The sequence below is a fragment of the Rhinopithecus bieti genome, unplaced genomic scaffold, assembly GCF_001698545.2.
Source record: "Rhinopithecus bieti isolate Rb0 unplaced genomic scaffold, ASM169854v2 scaffold_7212, whole genome shotgun sequence".
NCBI lineage: Eukaryota > Metazoa > Chordata > Mammalia > Primates > Cercopithecidae > Rhinopithecus > Rhinopithecus bieti.
Genome location: NW_016806198.1, coordinates 5,510,527 through 5,529,544, shown reverse-complemented (window position 1 = coordinate 5,529,544; position 19,018 = coordinate 5,510,527). Strand labels below are relative to the sequence as shown.

General features: G+C 41.1%; 1 protein-coding gene across 9 annotated transcripts in view; it reads right to left on the bottom strand.

The window, feature by feature from the left end:
- Positions 1 to 19,018, bottom strand: part of TMEM71 (transmembrane protein 71) — a 55,722-nt gene that overhangs the window by 24,730 nt on the left and 11,974 nt on the right. For 7 of the 9 annotated variants that reach the window (XM_017875159.1, XM_017875163.1, XM_017875167.1 and 4 more), the window contains exon 5: positions 15,266 to 15,438. In XM_017875159.1, the coding sequence (XP_017730648.1) occupies positions 15,266 to 15,438 (173 nt within the window). The remainder of the gene's footprint in view (positions 1 to 15,265; positions 15,439 to 19,018) is intronic. The other 2 variants (XM_017875166.1, XM_017875165.1) reach the window with 1 other exon arrangement.

Sequence of the window (19,018 nt, the reverse complement as noted above, 5' to 3'; positions counted from 1 at the left end):
CGGGGTGTGCATGCGTGCACGTGTGTGTGTTTGTGTGTGTGTGCATGTACACATGAGTCAACAGTGGGAGGTGATAAAGAAGGCATCACTTACGGACAGGGGAAACAGACTGTCATTTGCTAAAAAGAGATGAAATGTGGTTTTGTGGAAATTTCAAGGACTTTCACATCAGAAAGACTGGAACATACATTCTAAGGCTAACAACAGGGCAATTTGCTTAATTTTTCTGACCCTGAGTTTCTTCATGTAAAAGAGGACAGTAATGTCTACTTTCTTACAGCTGTGATAAGTAAAGGAGAAAATACAAAAATGTAAACATCCCAACATATGGTATAGATGGAGAGAATAAAAATTTCTATCACTAATAGACATTGTAATAGATATCGTCCCTAGTTACATGACCAAATGTGATAATCAACTTCATGGGGAGTGGGGGGTGGTAGAAGGGTACTGATGAGTCAGCAAAGGATGTTTCAAGGTAGAAGTGATTTTTAAGAATTTATCATTCAATAATAAAAGAAGCTTATTACTTGACCTTGGATAAGGTAATTTTACTTTGAATTATATATACAGGAATTTGCTATACCATGAAGAGATTCCTAAACCTGCTCCAGACATTTCTAGGCACAGGGTTTATCCCATATGGCTGCTTAATTGCCCTGACTTTACCATACGACACAGTCCTCTCTAGAAGAAACTGCCCCAGGAGAGGGAAGAGATTATAATCTCTGCCCCCTGCCCCATCACAGAGCTGAACAGGCATAGCAAGAGGGCCTCTGGGAAAGACCAACTTGACTGGTGGGGAATAGCCACAGCTCCTGAGAAGGGTTTAGAGGCAGGGACAAAAGAAGAACAGGGAGGAAGAAAGGAAAGCATCAAGGAGATGATTTTTACCTTGTAGTAGGAACTTCAAGGAGAACAAGCAGGGTAATCTGAACAGCTGCAGTTAATAAATAGAGACTTTCTCTGCCTTGATTGCTGTCATGGAATGTCTGGAACATAAAATGACTAAGGAAAGATACCAACCAGCTGGGAAGAAAGACTGAGGCAGCCCCCAGGTGACATCCCCAGAGAAGACCCCCAAGCCAGAGGATTTGGGAGGTGGAGCAAAAATAAGTGGGGAGGAAAAAGTTGCATGGATACAGGCCAGGCAGATCTATTTATTCATTCAATGCAGTTGCAGTTATTGTATATACTGCCAATGCTGCTCTGGAAGAAGGAAGTCAAATTAGATACTGCTCTGCCCTACTCATGATCTGGAGAGGGACATATATGCAAATGAACAATTAGGATGCAATGAGGTAATTGCTACAATAAAGGCTGGAACAAGTTGTCCAGTGGGAGTCTAGGAAAGGGTATCTGAGTCTGTCTGAGGGAAATCCAGGGAGGCTTCACAGAGGAGGCAGTGCTTCAGTGGAAACTGGAAGGATGAGTAGGAGTTCTTCCAGAGAGACAGCAGGAAGAGGACAGGCCAGGCAGAGAGAAAGAAAGTAAATGGGGATGGGGAGAAATTACAATACATCAATCTATGAGAGACCAGGTGGGTTGCCAGAAGAGTGAGTCCTTCTGTGTCGCTAGACAAGAGCATGTGAGTGAGGTCAGTCCCAGGAGATGGTTCTGTCTGGGCTGCTAAGCAGAGGTCACATTGTGTGGGGTCTCATATCACATTCCAAGCTAATATTGATTCTGTGGGTGATTTAGAGTCATTAAAAATTTGAGCATGAGTGTAACATGAGTTGCTTTGTGTGTTAAAATGCTCACTCAGCAGTGAGAGATTTGCAAGATTCCCAGTCTCCCATTCTAGGAGCTGAGGGATTATGGGGCTCCAAAAGACATTGGGGTCCTCATACAACAGTAATTCTTAATAGGCAGTGATTTCTCCTCCCTGGGGACATGGTGCAGTATCTCGAGACAGTTTATGTTGTCACAACTTGGGGTGATGTGAGGAGTGTTACAGGCATCTACTGAACAGAGGCCAGGGATGCTATTAAACACCCAGCAATGCACAAGACAGGTGCCACAACAAGGCATTACCTGCCCACAATACTATGATGCTGAGGCTGAGAAACTCAGTCATTGAGAGAGCGGACCTAACCATCTAAGGCAACTGGATCATTAGAGTCCTTTCAACAACTCTGGTAGGTGCTTCGAGTGGTGATCACGTGTCTGTATTTTCCTGGTTGTGCTTACTCTAGTCAAAACACTCTGTTCTCTGCCTTCAGAGGACAGATCATAATTTATGATTTTATAATTGTTACAGAAATACAGACAATAGGATACATAATTTGTGTGGTTTTTTTTTTTTGTTGTTGTTGTTTAGTGTCTGCCTCCCTCACTAGATAAAGGCTCCATGAGAAAAAGGTCACTTCATCTGTCCCAGACACCAGCAATTAGTACCCAGCTCATAGTTAGCATTCAGTCAGTTTTACAGAGAATTCAGTAATGGGTGGGATGTTAAGATGTGTAGTGTTGTTATTTGCAAAATCTAACATAGGCCTGCTATAACAGAGTGCAGTAACTATAGAGAAAGTGGGTCGGTATTCGCCACCACAGAGGCTAAGGCTGAGCTAAGACTGCGACTTCAAGAGAGGAGAATAGCTGGTGGGCTGGCTCCACCTGTGGTCCCACTCGGACTGGATACTCAGCTGGGGTTTTGGACTGGGGAATTACTACTAACCCTGCAGGCTGCCTTGCACCACCTTACACATAGCCTTTGGCAGCTTGACAAAGCAGTCTGTGGATGCATCCCTGCTGGTTGCCATAGAGAAAGGAGTGGCAGAAAATGAAACATGCAGATCATCCAATAATGACCAGGCTCCTGAGGGGGTCCTGGACCATGATCATCCCAGCACCATGCATGGTAGCCAAAAGGTGGAAGCAGCCCAAGTGTCTATCCATAGATGAATGGATGATGAAAATGTGGTATATGCATGCAATAGAATATTATTCAATCTTAAAAAAGAAAAGAAAAACTTGCCATTTGCAACAACATGGATAAACCTGGAGCACAGTATGCCAAGTAAAATAAGCCAGTCACAGAAGGACAAATATTGCATAATTCTCCTTCAATGAGGTAGCTAAAATAGTCAAACTCATAGGAGCAGAGAGTACAATAGTGGCTGCCAGGGGTTAGGGGTTGGGGTGGGGGAAATTGGGAGCCATTGTTCAATGTGAATACAGTCTCAGTCATGCTGAAAGGATGAGTTATAGAGATCTGCTCTACAACATAGTACCTATAGTTAACAATATGGTATTTATTAATAAGGTAGCTCTCATGTTATGTTCTTAACACACACACGGAGACACAGGAACCTTTGTGACATGTTGGATATGTCTATTACCTTGAGTGTGGTGATGGAATCTTGGGTGTCTGCATATGTCTAAAGTCATAAAATTGTACGCATGAAATATGTGCAGTTCTCTGTATAGCAATTACACCTCAATAAAGCTGTTAAAAAAAAAAAAAAGGAGGCTAGCTGATCAAATCAATGTGGAAGTGAGAAAGACATGGGAACTTCCACGGCTAATTGCATATTCATGAGTGCCCCTTAACTACAATCTGGGTAGATGTGGACGAGACTGTAACAACAGTAAAAAGATGTGCTGTTTCCCAGGGCTGCCCAGTTGATCATAAAGCTTTGCGGCTGAGAGTTGGATGAAATAAAAAATGTATCCTATGTAGAATACTGGAAATTGTACACAAAATTTTCTAAAAGAAAAGATGGCATTCGACAGAGAAACCACAAAATGTCTTAACATTCAAAAATGATCAAGGAGATTTTTCATCTCTGAAAAGACATGATTTAACTTTCCCTAATTGACAGTGAACTTTCTTCTCCAAACTTAATAACAAATAAAAGGATTATAATGCAAAAAATATTTTACCAAATAGCTCTAGTTGTATTATTGTTGAAGATATCTATTTCATTCTGTTTAACTTGATCTGTAAATCTGATGTAGTTTACTTTTGTCAGGCAGATTCTGTATCTTCTAAGCACATTTTCCATATCCTTTTATATAAAAATGGACATGATTTTCTATAAAGAGAAGCCCAAAGCCACATGTAGATGTTGCCATCCCAAAGATATTTATGTGACAGGCATGAATTCTAGAGAAAGGCACGCACCTCAAGCTCAGGTGACTTGCCTGGAGTCATCCTGCTTTTTCTAGGACTGGCAGAAATAGAGCCCATCCTGTTCAGTCCTCCCTGCGTGAATCCTCTACTCTCCTTCAGTATGACTCACAGGCTCTGGGAACACATCCCGAATTGCAGTATTGGGGCCTGGGTAGCTGCAAAATTCCGTGGCTCAAGAATGAATTGCAACTAATGAGGAAAGGTGTCAACACAGCTGGGAAAGGGGTGAACTGAGGACAGACAAAACAGGCAAAAACATCCTCTTGCCTGAAAAATGAAGCACAAGAAAATCAGGGGAAGTAATGTTTGATTGCATCCATTGCTTGGAGAGAAAACAGCAAAACAATTTAATTTTGATTTCTTCTGGAGTCTTCTAACTAGGCATTTCCAGAGAAAAATAAATTGCTGATAAAAGTCACAGGGCCTTGGGTAAATCCGGAAAGCAAGAAGTCTGGGGAAGATGTGATTACTCTGACAGCAGAGATGAGAGATTTCAAAGTCCCGTGTGCGTCCAGGTTGACTAATTACTGATTTTGGATGGAGGTAGTTTGATTTGTTATATTTAGAGGATATTTGGAAACCATGAGAATTTTAATAAGATACCTCATGCATGTGCAGTATTGCTGTGGTCCAATCACTTTGAAATTGTTTGGACATATTTTGAAGAGACAATGAAGGAAAAACTAGACATTAATTTCTAAATATGTGAAATACTGTCTTTAGAACAGTGATTCTCAGACTTTAGTCATCCAGGCATCATTTTCCTGATTTTTGCCAAATCCCAGAACCTGCTTGCTCTCAGCCATTTAATATTTTCTTAAAATTGTCTCATTTTACATTTTTACTTTAAAGCAAACTTTATATCAGTCACATAAATGCCCTAAACAGAAAGTAAAGGTAAAAATAAGTACAATGGAAAATGTAACCTTATTTAATGTGTGTGAAATACTGGTGAAGCAGAAAGCTCTGAGCCTGTTCTTGGTTAAGAAGAACTTTGTTAAAACCAAAGACAGTGTAGCAAATGTCAGAGAATCTGACAGCTACCAAGGTTCTAAACTGAGCCTTGGTTTTCTTGGTTTTATCAGAAGGATTGTAAGGGAATTAGAAAAGGAGCCACAGCTTCTCTCTTACTGTCTGATTCAACATTCACTGTTGCTATGGACTAGCAGCATTTCCTACTCTACCCTACACTTTAGAAAACATTGCTTTAGAACTGAGAAGACACTTGCCTTGTTGCTCCAGAAAAAAACAGGGGAGAACCAATGGATGGACACTCGAAAAGGCACACTAGAGGTGAGCCTGAGTAAGCCATTCCTGGAGCAGCAGTAACCACTGAGAGGAAGAGGCAGCCTCAGAAAGTCATGAGTGGGTGGGGTAGGGGATGGGGAGATGTTGGTCAAAGGGTACGAAGTTCCAGTCGGACAGGATGAAAAATGTTCTGGAAATCTATCCTATGGCATGGTGACTAGAGTTAATAATAATGTATTGTGTTCTTGAAAATTGCTAGGAAAGGGCCAGGCATGGTGGCTCACGCCTGTAATCTCAGTACCTTGGGAAGCTGAGGCGGGCAGATTACTTGAGCTAAGGAGTTTGAGACCAGCCTGGCCAACATGGTGAAACCCCATCTCATCTAAAAATACAAAAAATTAGCCAGGCGTGGTGGCTCATGCCTGTAGTTCCAGCTACTCGGGAGGCTGAGGCAGGAGAATTGCTTGAACCCGGGAGGTGGAGGTTGCAGTGAGCCAAGGCCAGACCACTGCGCTCCAGCCTGGGCAACTGAGTGAGACTAGGTCTCAAAAAACAAAAAAATTGCTAAGAGAGCAGCTCTTAAATGTTCTCACAACAACAACAATAACAAATGGTAAGTATATGAGGTGATGGATATGTTAATTAACTTGACTTTGCCATTTCACAATGTATAACTATATTGAAACATCACATTGCCCACTTCATCAACAACACCTTAATTAAACATTTTATCAAAATGAAACAAAATAATGAGAGTCCAAAATAGGCAAATCCATGGATGCTGAAAGTAGATGAATACTGGTTGTCAGGGGCTGGTGGGGAAGGAGGAGTGACTGCTATTGAGAATAAGGTTTCTCCTTGGGGCTGATGGAATGTTCTGGAACAGGAAAGCAGTCGTGATTGCATGACCTCCCTGTGACTATACTAAAAAAATCACTGAATTGTATACATTAAATTGGTAGGTTTTAAGGAATGTGGATTATATCTCAATTAAAAAGTAACGAGAGCTCTGTACTAAGATATTTGTGCTACTCTGTCAGAAAGAGTCAGAGTGCTGACTTCTCCTTTGCCTTCTGAGTGAAGATTCCAGACATAAAACATCTACCAGGGACTACAGAATTCTTAAGTTGGCCTCTTTATCAAGCTGTGCATCATTAACCAGTTCTTCATATTCTTTTCTTTCGTAACACCACACTCTTCTGCTTCTTTGCCTGAGAAACTTTCCCCAATGAGCTTTTTCCCAGTGTAATCCAGTGATTAAGAGCACACGCTCAGACTTTTCTCTTCAAATCCTGGCTATGCGACTTCCTACCTGTGTGGCCTCACATAGTACCTAAGCTGCCTTAGCTTCTTCCCCTGGAAAATGGGGATAAAGGATAATAACTCACTCAGAGGCTTTGCAGAGAAGTGATGACATGACATGTGGCTTTGTTGGAACTGTGCTCGCCTCTAGCACTCACACAGTTAGGGATCATTATGACTGGGGCTTCTGTTCAACCTCCTGAATTCCTTTCTTAACTCTCCTTTCTTCTCATTCACTTGTTTTCCATAAGTAGACTTCTTTATTCCAAAAAACTGTATTGCTTCTCAGATTGGCTTATGAATCAATGTCTCTAGATCCTTCCTTACTCCTGAATCCCCTTATGTTTCCAAACCTCTACTGGTTATGTATTTCCCATACGGTATCTCAAATTCAACCCATAAGAAATAAAATTTATTGTCTGTTTTGATGATCCTCATCTGTTCTTTTCTGCCTTTTTAGAGCTAATGTGTATTAAGCACAATACCAGCCCCTGGTATTCATAAGTGATATTAGAGATGTGACACTTCATGAATTATTGCATTTCATCCTCCCCATTCTATCTGCTATTATTTTTCTTATTTTATATCTAAGAAGTGGAGGATCAGAAAGGTTAGTTAATAACTTGCCCAAGAACAATCAGGTGGGAAAAGGTGGTTCTAGGATTTGAATTCAGGTTCATCCAGTTCAAAAGCTCATTTTCCTTATGACTCTACCACACTATCTTCCAGCCCTTGGTGACTTGCAGAATTTTTGACGCGGTCTCCCAAATTAAATACATCAGTTTTCTTTGATTCCCCCACTTTCTCACCACTATATTCTATCTATCACCAACCTGTCAATTCTACATTGGAAAATATTCTTTAAGTCTCTTCCTTCCTCCCTATTTCCTGCCACTTCCTTAGGATACTGGTTGATTTTAATTGCCTCGGAGCTCCCATCCAATCCTCAGTTGTGCTATTGCAAAGATAACTTGAAAATTCCAAATCTGATTGCATCATCACCCTGCTTAAGAGCCATCAAAAATATTCTTGATTGATTAGATAAAACCCCAAATCCTCAATGGCACAAAAGGTTCTTCAAATAACTATGGTTAATCTTTCTGGCCTCACCCCCCACATCCTGCTCTTCCTCCTCTCCTCATCCTGCTTATACATTCTTGCTATTGTGGAAAACTAGAATCACTCAATTTAAGTAATCCTTTGATCATATTAAGAATTGTTTCTTCATTTAACAAGCACTTATTGTATTTTTAAAACTAATCTAGTATTACATGCACACACACACACACATGAATATATGTAAAAATTGGCAGAATCATCATGGTATTGTGCCAATGTCCATTTCCTGGTTTTGATAATGTGCTATAGTTGTATAAGTAGTTATGAGTGGGCAAAGCTGGATGAAGCGTATACTGACCCTCTCTGTACTATTTTTTGTAACACTTTGTAAATCGAAGTTATTGAAAATTTAAAAAAATGCTATGTGTGTTTTCTATCTAGGAAGCAGATTAAGAAAAATCGTAGCCATATAATTGCTACACATTTATATGAATACATTATTGCATTATACGACTCCTCTAGCTTGCTCTTTGGGCCTGCTAGAGGGACATAATGGATTTCTCCTTGAAAAGGAGAACAAAGCCCTTCCTGGCAGCAGAACAGAGTCTGCACTTTTAAATCAGGTAGACCTAAGTTGAATTCCAACTCTGCTGGTTATTTATTTATTTATTTATTTTTTGAGACAGTCTCGCTCTGTCACCCAGCCTGGAGTGCAGTGGCATGATCTCTGCTCACTGCAAGCTCCGCCTCCGGGGTTCACGCCATTCTCCTGCCTCAGCTTCCCAAGGAGCTGGGATTACAGGCGCCCGCCACCACGCCTGGCTAATTTTTTTCTATTTTTAGTAGAGACGGGGTTTCACCATGTTAGCCAGGATGGTCTCGATCTTCTGACCTCGTGATCCACCCGCGTTGGCCTCCCAAAGTGCTGGGATTACAGGCGTGAGCCACTGTGCCCGGCCCCAACTCTGCTGTTTATAAGCTAAATGGACTTGGGTGAATTCTTTAACCCTGAACTTCAGTTTTATCATAATTATAATAAATATGATAATATGACTTACTTCCTATGAGTTTGGGGGATATTTAAACAAAATAATGTATGTAAACAAGCTAATATATTTTTAAAAGACAAAATGTGAAGTGCTCAGCACGTAGTAAGCACCCTTGACTTCTCTTTTCCTCTCACAGCCACGTAGGCAAATCTTGTTGCCTCTACCTGTAAAATGAATCTGGAATCCTACTTCTCATCACTTTTTAAAGGGTTTCTAGCTTCTGTTCCGAATACCTGACATCTAATCTGAACCCAACAGCCAGAATAACCCTTTCAACATGTAAATCGAAACAAGTTATTCCTCAGCTCAGAATCCTCCAGTGGTTTGCCGTCCTCTCAGAGTATGAAAGCAAAGCCTTTGAAATGACCCCACAGCTATCCTTGTCCCTTCTCACTTGCATTCCTGACACACATTTCAGTCTTTTCCCTACTATCCCCCCTCACTCACTCAGCCCAGTGCAGGCTCCGAAACTAGAACCTGTACACCAGCATTTCACTTGCCTGGATTGTTCCTCCCCCAGATATCTACAGAGCTGTTTTGCTTTTGCTTTTAAGCCAATGCTCAAAAGTCTTTCTCAATGAGGCCTTCTCTAACCATTTTATTTGCATTTGCAATCTCCATCACTTCCCCCTTTCTTGTTTCCCATACCACTCACCAATTATGAACATGCTACATAATTTATTTATTGTCTGTCTCCCCCTACAGAAATGCAAGTTCCACAAGAGCAAGCCATTTTGTCCATTTTATTCACCACTATGTCCACTGTGTAGAATAATGCCTGACACATCGTTGGCCCTCAGTAAAATCTTCCAAATGAATGTATAAATGAATTACAGCAGAGTGAGTGACATAAGAAAAGCCACAGATGTGTGGAAGAGCAGGATCCATTCAGGAAACTGAAAGGTCAGTGTGATCTGTGTCAATTGCATGTACGGGAAAGGAAAGGAAAACGATGGAGTTGAAGACAAGACCAGCCACATGGACCTTTAACAAGTGCCATTGCACAGGGCTTCTTGCTCACAAGGGTCTTTTTCTTGGTTTAACAGTTTTTCTTGGTTGACACTTGAAATTCTTAAGCATTTTGAACAGGGGGCCCTGTATTTTATTCTGCACTGGGCCTGAAAATTATGCAGCCAGTTTGGGTTGGAAAAGTAGGAAATATTCAAAAAGACCTTGTATGCTGTGTTAAGGAATGACAAGGCCACGCCACATTTAATACCTTGGGAAGGTGAGCCTCGCAGCAGTTTGGAAGAATGGGGAAGCTGGGAGTATCTCCCCAGTTCATCTCTGCTTAGCCATCCCACTCCTCCTTTAAGACCCGCTCAGAGCCGGGCGTGGTGGCTCACACCTGTAATCCAAGCACTTTGGGAGGCTGAGGCAGGTGGATCACGAGGTCAGGAGATCAAGACCATCCTGGCCCACATGGTGAAACCCCGTCTCTACTAAAAACACAAAAATTAGCTGGGTCAGGTGGCATTTGCCTGTAATCCCGGCTAAACGGGAGGCTGAGGTAGGAGAATTGCTTGAACCATGTAGTCAGAGGTTGCAGTGAGCCTGCCTAGATCACGCCACTGCATTCCAGCCTGGTGACAGAGCAAGACAATGTTTAAAAAAAAAAAAAAAAAAACACTAAAATGTTGTCTCCCTCTCAAGCCCTCCCAGCCACCTCTAGGTACAGCTAACACCGCCTCCCCTGGATAAACCTCTGACATTGTCTCCACATACTACTCTTAAATCTCTTATGCTGTTTCAGGCATTATACTCAAATTATTTGCAAATGTATTTATTTACCTGTTTTAAACCAGGAATTTCTCAAAGTAATGTCTTACTTAGCTTGGAAGAGTGTTGTGTTTAGTGCAGTAGATGGCACATAGCACATACTTAGTGAGTTTGATGAGTGAATGAATAAATGAAAGAATGACTGCTAAATGAGTATATAACATATCAAAGTGGACCTGCAAACCCACTTTTATTTCAGGCCCATTTGTTGATGAAGTGACATATATTAGTCCATTTTCAGGCTGATGATAAAGACATACCCAAGACTGGGCAATTTACAAAAGAAAGGGGTTTAATGGACTTACAGTTCCACCTGACCAGGAAAGCCTCACAGTCACGGCAGAAGGCAAGGAGGATCAAATCACGTCCTACATGGATGGCAGCAGGGAAAGAGAGAGCTGGTGCAGGGAAACTTCCCCTTATAGATTCATCAGGTCTCATGAGACTTCTTCACTATCACGAAAACAGCACGGGAAAGACCTGCCCCCATGATTCAATTACCTCCCACCAGGCCCCTCCCACAACACGTGGGAATTCAAGATGAGATTTGGGTGGGGACACAGCCAAACCATATCATGACACATGCTCAAATTTCCCCCATTGTTGATAGGAGGAGGAGAAAGAGAAAGAAGAGGCAGCAGGGAGTCACTCAACCTTCTCATTTGCCTTCGTCCACCTTCACCTCTCCCTTTCCCTTCCCAGCAGACATCAGGGTCTTCTATAGGCCATTCCTTTATTTCCTTACCTCTCACTCTCTCTTCTTTGTACTCGTGGTTCTCTTCTGCTACCTTCACTCCACTAACAGTCACTCCCAGGCCAATGAATCTGTTGAACACTCAGTCCTCATCCTATTTACCTTTCTAGCATGATTTGCCATTGTTAAGTACTCCCACCTTTTATACCACTATTATCCTAGGAATTTCATTACACAGCACTCTCTTGGTTTTCCACTCACCTCTGTGAATGCTTCCTTCCTAATCTCTTTTGCAGGTTAATTCTGTCCTATTCACTTATTCAATGTTTGAGTTCACAACATTCCACTTCAGGCTCTCTCTTTTGAAAACTGTATACCCTCTTCCTAATCCATCTCACCCACTGCAAGGCCTCAATGACTACCTATACTAACATGACTTCCAGATGTATAACTTTAACTCAGATTCCTCCTCTGAGGTCCAGATCACAAATATCAACACCATCTTGACATTGTCTCTTGGATGTCCCAAAGAAACTTAAACTCATTGTGTTCCAAACCATCCATGCTATCTTCTCTCACCAAGCATGTCTACTCACCAGGCAATTCACACTTCAGATGTTTTCATCTCCTCAGCACAGAATGTTCTTGCCTTTCCCCTTTGCCCAGCAAAACCCCCCTCATTGTCTAGCACTCATCTCCATTGCCAGTTCCACAGGGAAGCTTTTCTTAAGTTTCCAAATGAGTCAAATTCCCCATTATGTCATATAACTTTTTTTCATGGCACCTACCACAATCATTATGTCATGTTTCTGCAATTATTTAACAAAGAGCTGAACCCCAGTCCCTGTTCCAGTAAACCAGAAGGCCCAAGAAGACAGGGGTTACGTTGTTTATTTCATCTTTGTATCCCCTGACCTACTGCAGTACCTGGAAAATGGTAAGTGCCCAGTAAATATCTGTTGTTTCCATTCTAGTAATAAAAATAATTATAACTACAACTTACTGAGCACCAGACATTGAACTATGACTGATAGTCACTGTCCCATTTCATCTTTAAAATATGCTTTGAGAATCAACGTACAGAAATCAGCAGTCAATTCTGTATCCTAATAACTTTGTGTACACTGACAACATTCAAGCTGAGAGCCAAATCAAGAATGCAATCCCATTTACAATAGCCACAAAAAATATTATACCTGATATACCTGGGAATACCTCTAACCAAGGACATAAAAGATCTCTACAAGAAGAACCACAAAGAACTGCTTAAATAAAGTGACAGGGCCAGGCATGGTGGCTCAACCCTGTAATCCCAGCATGTTGGGAGGCTGAGGCGGGCAGATCATGAGGTCAGGAGATCAAGACCATCCTGGCTAACATGGTGAAAACCCGTCTCTACTACAAATACAGAAAAATTAGCCAGGCATGGTGGCAGGCACCTGTAGTCCCAGCTACTTGGGAGGCTGAGGCAGGAGAATAGCATGAACCCAGGAGGCAGAGAGCCAAGATTGCACTACTGCACTCCAGCCTGGGTGACAGAGCGAGACACTGCCTCAAAAAAAAAAAAAAAAAAAAAAAAATTACAAGTGACACAAATAAATGGAAAAATATTTCATGCTCATGGATTGGAAGAATCAATATCACAAAAATGGCCATATTGCCTAAAGCAATCTACAAAGTCAAACTACTCCTATCAAACTATCCCTATTCCTATCAAACTATCAATATTATTTTTCAATTTAAATTTAACTTGCTACCAAAAAAGAGTTTGAATAGCCAAAGCAATTCCAAGCAAAAAGAACAATGCCAGAGGCATCATATTACCCAACTTCAAGCTATACTATAAGGCATAAGCAAAAAGAACAACACCAGAGGCGTCATATTACCCAACTTCAAACTATACTATAAGGCAATAGTAACCAAAACAGCATGGTACTGATACATAAACCAGTGGAATGGAATAGAGAACCTAGAAATAAAGCTTCACTCATAGAGCCACCTAATTTTTGACAAAGTTGACAAAAAATAAGCAATGGGGAAAGGACTCTCTATTCAATAAATGGTGCTGGGATAGCTATATGCAGAAGAATAAAGCAACCTCTACCTTTCTCCATATATAAAAACTCAAGAAGGATTAAAGATTTAAATGTAAGACCTCCCTTAAACTAGCAGAATCCTAGAAGAAAACCTAGGCAACACCATTCTGGACATCAGCCTTGGAAAATAATTTATAACTAAGTCCTCAAAAGCAATTTCAACAAAAACAAAAATTGACAAATAGAACTTAATTAAACTAAAGAGCTTCTGCACAACAAAAGAAACTATCAACAAGAGTAAACAGACAACCTACAGAATTGTAGAAATATTCACAAACTATGAATCTAACAGAGGTCTAATATCTAGAACCTATTATGAATTTAAACAATTGAATAAGTGAAAACCAAATAACCCCATTTAAAATGGGCAAAGGATATGAGCAGATACTTCTCAAAAGAAGACATACATGCAGCAACAAACATGTGAAATAATGTTCATCATCACTAATCATCATAGAAATGCAAATAAAAAGCATAATGAGACACTATCTCACACCAGTCAGAATGGCTATTATCTAAAAATCAAAAAACAGCAGATGTTGGTGATGCTTCAGAGAAAAGGGAATGTTTACACACTGTTGGTGGGAATGTAAATTAGTTCAACCACTATGGAAAGCAGTTTGGAAATTCCTCAAAGACTTTAGAACCACCATTTTACTAGCAATCCCATTACTTGGTATATATCCAAGAGGAAACAAATCATTATACCAAAACGACACACACTCACATTTTCATGGCAGCACTATTCACAATAACAAAGACAAAGAATCAACTTAGGTTCCCATCAACATGGAATTGAGTGAAGAAAATGGTACATATACAGCATGTAATACTACACAGCCATTAAAAATAACGAAATCATGTCCTTTGCAGCAACATGGCTGAAGCTAGAAGCCATTATCTTAAGCAAATTAACACAGGAAGAGAAAACCAAATACCCCATGTTCTCACCTATAAGTGGGAGCTAAACATCGGGTATTCATGAATATAAAGATGGCAACAGTAGACAGCGGGGCTGCTAGATCGGGGAGAGAGAGAAGAGGGCAAGGGTTGAACAACTAACTATTGGGTACTATGCTTAGTAACTGGGTGATGGGATCATTCATAACCCAAACCTCAGCATCAGATAATATACCCAGGTAACAAACCTGCACACGTACCTTCTGATTCTAAAACAAAAGTTGAAAAAGGAAAATGAATTTTAAAATAGATGCTTTGAGTTCCCATCACTGTGTTTATATACATGTATATACGCATACTTACTTGTATGAATATTGTTATTACACAATATGTATATATATCTAATATATATTATATTTCAAGTTATACGTATACACACACATATATAAACTATATATGTGTGTGTATAATATAAGAATAGATATTATTACTATATATAGATATAGTAATAATATCTATATAATGTGGGCTAGAGTTACACACATATAAACCATATATGTGTGTGTGTGTGTATATGTATATATGGTTTTAAAAATTAAGAAATTTAAACTCAGCAAAGTTAAGTACTATCCAAGTGTACTCATACTGGGACTTGAACCCTGACTCCAGTACATTTTTTCCAGTATAGGTCTTCTAAATCTGACTCTCCAGTATCCTTCCTCCACCCATATTCCTTACAGAAAAGGTACGGTTGAAATGTACAAATATTTTCCCAGCATTATCAACTTAATAATTTACACATTTACATTAGGCTATTTTGCATGACATAGCCACATATGTGTTTTGATCACACATGTAATATAGAGAGAATTTTTAAAATAGGGCCCATCTCTCCATCAAAATGACTGTCATCTCTGGAACTGACATTGGTCGAGGACCATAGGGTTACCACTGCCCACTTGGAGATAAAATTTTACTATGGAAAAGAAGACTCAAAACTCACCATTTCCATTGCAATGGTCTGTGTCCAACCTCTTGATCCCCTCCAACCAGTTGTCCTCACTTGGAGAAGAGTCGACGTCACAAAAGATACTTCCATGCAGCCAAGATTTGGAGGTACTGAGGTTGAAGAGAGAAGAAAAGGGATGACGGATTCTCTTTTTCTTTCTAAATATCCTAGAGAGAAATGAAAGCATGGTGAACAATTAATAATAGTAACCTTTAGTTCAAAACTGTGATTTCCACAACCCAAGTCTGGTCACTGCATTAATTCTACAGAAGTTTCTCAAAATTCTACTGTGTGCCAGGTCCTTGGCTCAATGTCATGAGAACTGAGATAAAAGACAAAACTTTGTGTGTAAGAAGTTCACAATGTATTATGGGAGAAAGAAAAAAAATGCACATATAGGTAATGCTTTCCTATAGTTTATTCTGTGCCAGGCATCTTTCTTAGTGCCTTACATAGATTAACTCACATTATCTTCAGTACAACTCTGTGAAACAGATACTATTATTATCCCATTTTTCTGATCAGGAAACTTAGGCACAAATAGGTTAAGTCACTTGGTTGAGGTCATGCAGCTAGTAAGTGACATAGTTGGGATGCAAACCCAGAGAGTCTGCCTCCACGGTCTTTGCTTTTGATCGCTATGCTATATAGGAGATACGTGCACTGAAAGGATTACCTAGAGGCTGCTCTGAGGGCACCATAAGTGGCAGTGCTAATTGATAATCACAGGAGTTTTTCTGGGAGAAGTGAGTTGTAAGCTGCATGAGATGATCTGACCTGTTCATCGAGGAACCAGTAGGTGTGATTAGGTCATGCCAAGAAATGAAGCTGGACAGGTAAAAGGAAGGCAGGTAATGATGGACTTCCCATATGATACAAGGGAGTTGGAATTTAGTGTTGGAACAAAGGAAGACCTCTAAAGCATGGCTACAGGGAAGACAGTAGTGATGACATAATTCGGTTTGCATTTCCAAAATTGTCAGTAACAGAGGGTGGCTCAGAGGTGCAAGATTGAGGGCAGAGGGGCTGATCGAAGTGCACAGGGGAGTCACTGTTGCATATCTTCCTGTAATGTGTCAAGCCCGGTGCTCAGCACAGGGTGCTCACTATACTGGTGAAAAACAGTGAGGGCCTGAACCAAAGCTAGGTAATGCAAGGTCGAGTGGGACAGCTTTCCCATCACATGCAAGGAGGGCATGGAACAGTTTTCCCATCACAAAATTCTGCTCTTTAGCTACAGCTGCTACCGGAAGATGCATTTTGAATTGTGCTTTCCCTTGGTGGTTAGGATGAATTACAACAAGCCTTGTGCATTCTTTATCCTGATGGTTCTCAACCAGGTTGATTTTTGGCTGCAGGGAACATCTGATAGGTTTTGGAGACATTTTGTTAATGTTACACCAGGGAAGGAATGCTCCTGGTAGATGGTGAGAAGAGGCTAGAGATGTCATTAAACATCCTACAGTGCACAGGGCAGTTGCCCACAACAAATGCAAAATGTGAATAGTGCTACTGTTGAGAAAATCTACTTTATTTGAACTCTCTCTGTCATTGGTTCCAGGAATGGCAAGTTGAGAAAAATGGTAGAGTTCATGACAATGGAACACATTCTTGTGAAAATGAATCAAATTTGAAAGATTCTTGTAGGTTCTAAGATGACATCATTTAAATGGAATAAACAGCAATCAGAAATTTTTATTCATTTATTCTTATATTCATTAATTCACTAAACAACTCTTTATTGAGTACCTATTATGGGATGGGCACTCATCAAATTTGAGAACAAAAAGTATGGATGAAACATCTTTAACATCAAGAATATCTATATAATGTGGGCTAGAGTTAAAAGTGGTGTTGCAAAACTGATTATTGAAAGTCAGACCATCTGAGCTGGAATCCTATTTCCATCTAATAGCCCTGTGAGCTTGAGAAAATTACTTAATCTCTCTGAACTTATGTTTCACCTTTGTGAAATGGGAATGGCAGTAATAAAATCTATGTCATAAGATTCCAGAGCAGGAGTTGGGAATCAAATGGTAGTATATATGCAAACCAGTTGAGATAGTCCCTAGCACACAGAAAGCAATCAATACATTTATTTTATTTTTTTAATAACAAACATTGGCAGTTATGTAAGGCGAACTGAGAAGAAAGAAAATGGAGTAAAACTTCCCTGAAGGAGGGTGCCTAACCAATGTAAGGAAACCACCTTGCAGTAGCCTGGCCTGGAGAATGTACTGGAAGGTGACTAATGCAGGAGGCATCAGAATGCTAAGGTAATCATTGCAGAAATCTAAACGGGAGGCGATGGTGGCCTGAATGAAGAAAATAGCTATGGGAACAAAGACAAGAGGAACAATTCAAAATAATTTTAGGATGTAGATTCATTTGGTCTTCACGTTTGTCATGGAAACAATAAACTTCTTACCAAATACACCTTACCTGGACACACAACTGAGCTACATCTTTCTGCTCCTTTGCCATTAGGTGTGGTCATGAGTCTAAGGTCTCCCCAGTGGAATGTGAGCAGAAGTGATCTGTGTCATTTATTGGCTGGAGCCTTGGGGAAAGTAGGTGTTCCTTCAACTCACATTCTTTCTACACTTTTACCAGTTGGTTCCAGGCAATTCCACCATGACACAGCCTCTATAAGGCTTGCATGGTAAGCAGATGCATATGATGAAAGAAATCTGGGTCTCCAAGTCTCTGCTTCAAGGTGGGTCACCAGTTAAGCTAGAACACTCATGCTGGACAATTACATGAGCAAGAAATAAAATCTGGGCCCAGCGCAGTGGCTTACACCTGTAATCCCAGCACTTTGGGAGTTGGAGGCGGGCAGATCATAAGGTCAGGAGATCGACACTATCTTGGCAAACATGGTGAAACCCTGTCTCTACTAAAAATACAAAAATTAGCTGGGCATGGTGGTGGGTGCCTGTAATCCCAGCTACTTGGGAGGCAGAGGCAGAAGAATTGTTTGAACCAGGGAGTCGGAGGTTGCAGTGAGCCGAGATCACGCCACTGTACTCCAGCCTGGCAAGAGCGCAAGACTCCATCTCAAAAAAAAAAAGACATAAAAAGAAGAAGAAATAGAAAACAAAAGAGACGGAGCAAGATGGCCGAATAGGAACAGCTCCAGTCTCCAACTCCCAGCGCGAGTGACACAGAAGACGGGTGATTTCTGCATTTTCAACTGAGGTACTGGGGTCATCTCACTAGGGAGTGCTGGACAATCGGTGCTGGTCAGCTGCTGCAGCCCGACCAGCAAGAGCTGAAGCAGGGCGAGGCATCACCTCACCTGGGAAGTGCAAGGGGGAAGGGAATCCCTTTTCCTAGCCAGGGGAACTGAGACACACAACACCTGGAAAATAGGGTAATTCCCACCCCAATACCGTGCTTTAAGCAAATGAGCACACCAGGAGATTATATCCCACACCTGGCCAGGAAGGTCCCATGGCCGCGGAGCCTCCCTCATTGCTAGCACAGCAGTCTGCGATCTAACCCCAAGGCAGCAGCGAGGCTGGGGGAGGGGCGCACACCATTGCTGAGGCTTAAGTAGGTAAACAAAGCCGCTGGGAAGCTCGAACTGGGTGGAGCTCACAGCAGCTCAAGGAAACCTGCCTGTCTCTGTAGACTCCACCTCTGGGGACAGGGCACAGCTAAACAACAACAACAAAAAAAGCAGCAGAAACCTTTGCAGACGCAAACGACTCTGTCTGACAGCTTTGAAGAGAGCAGTGGATCTCC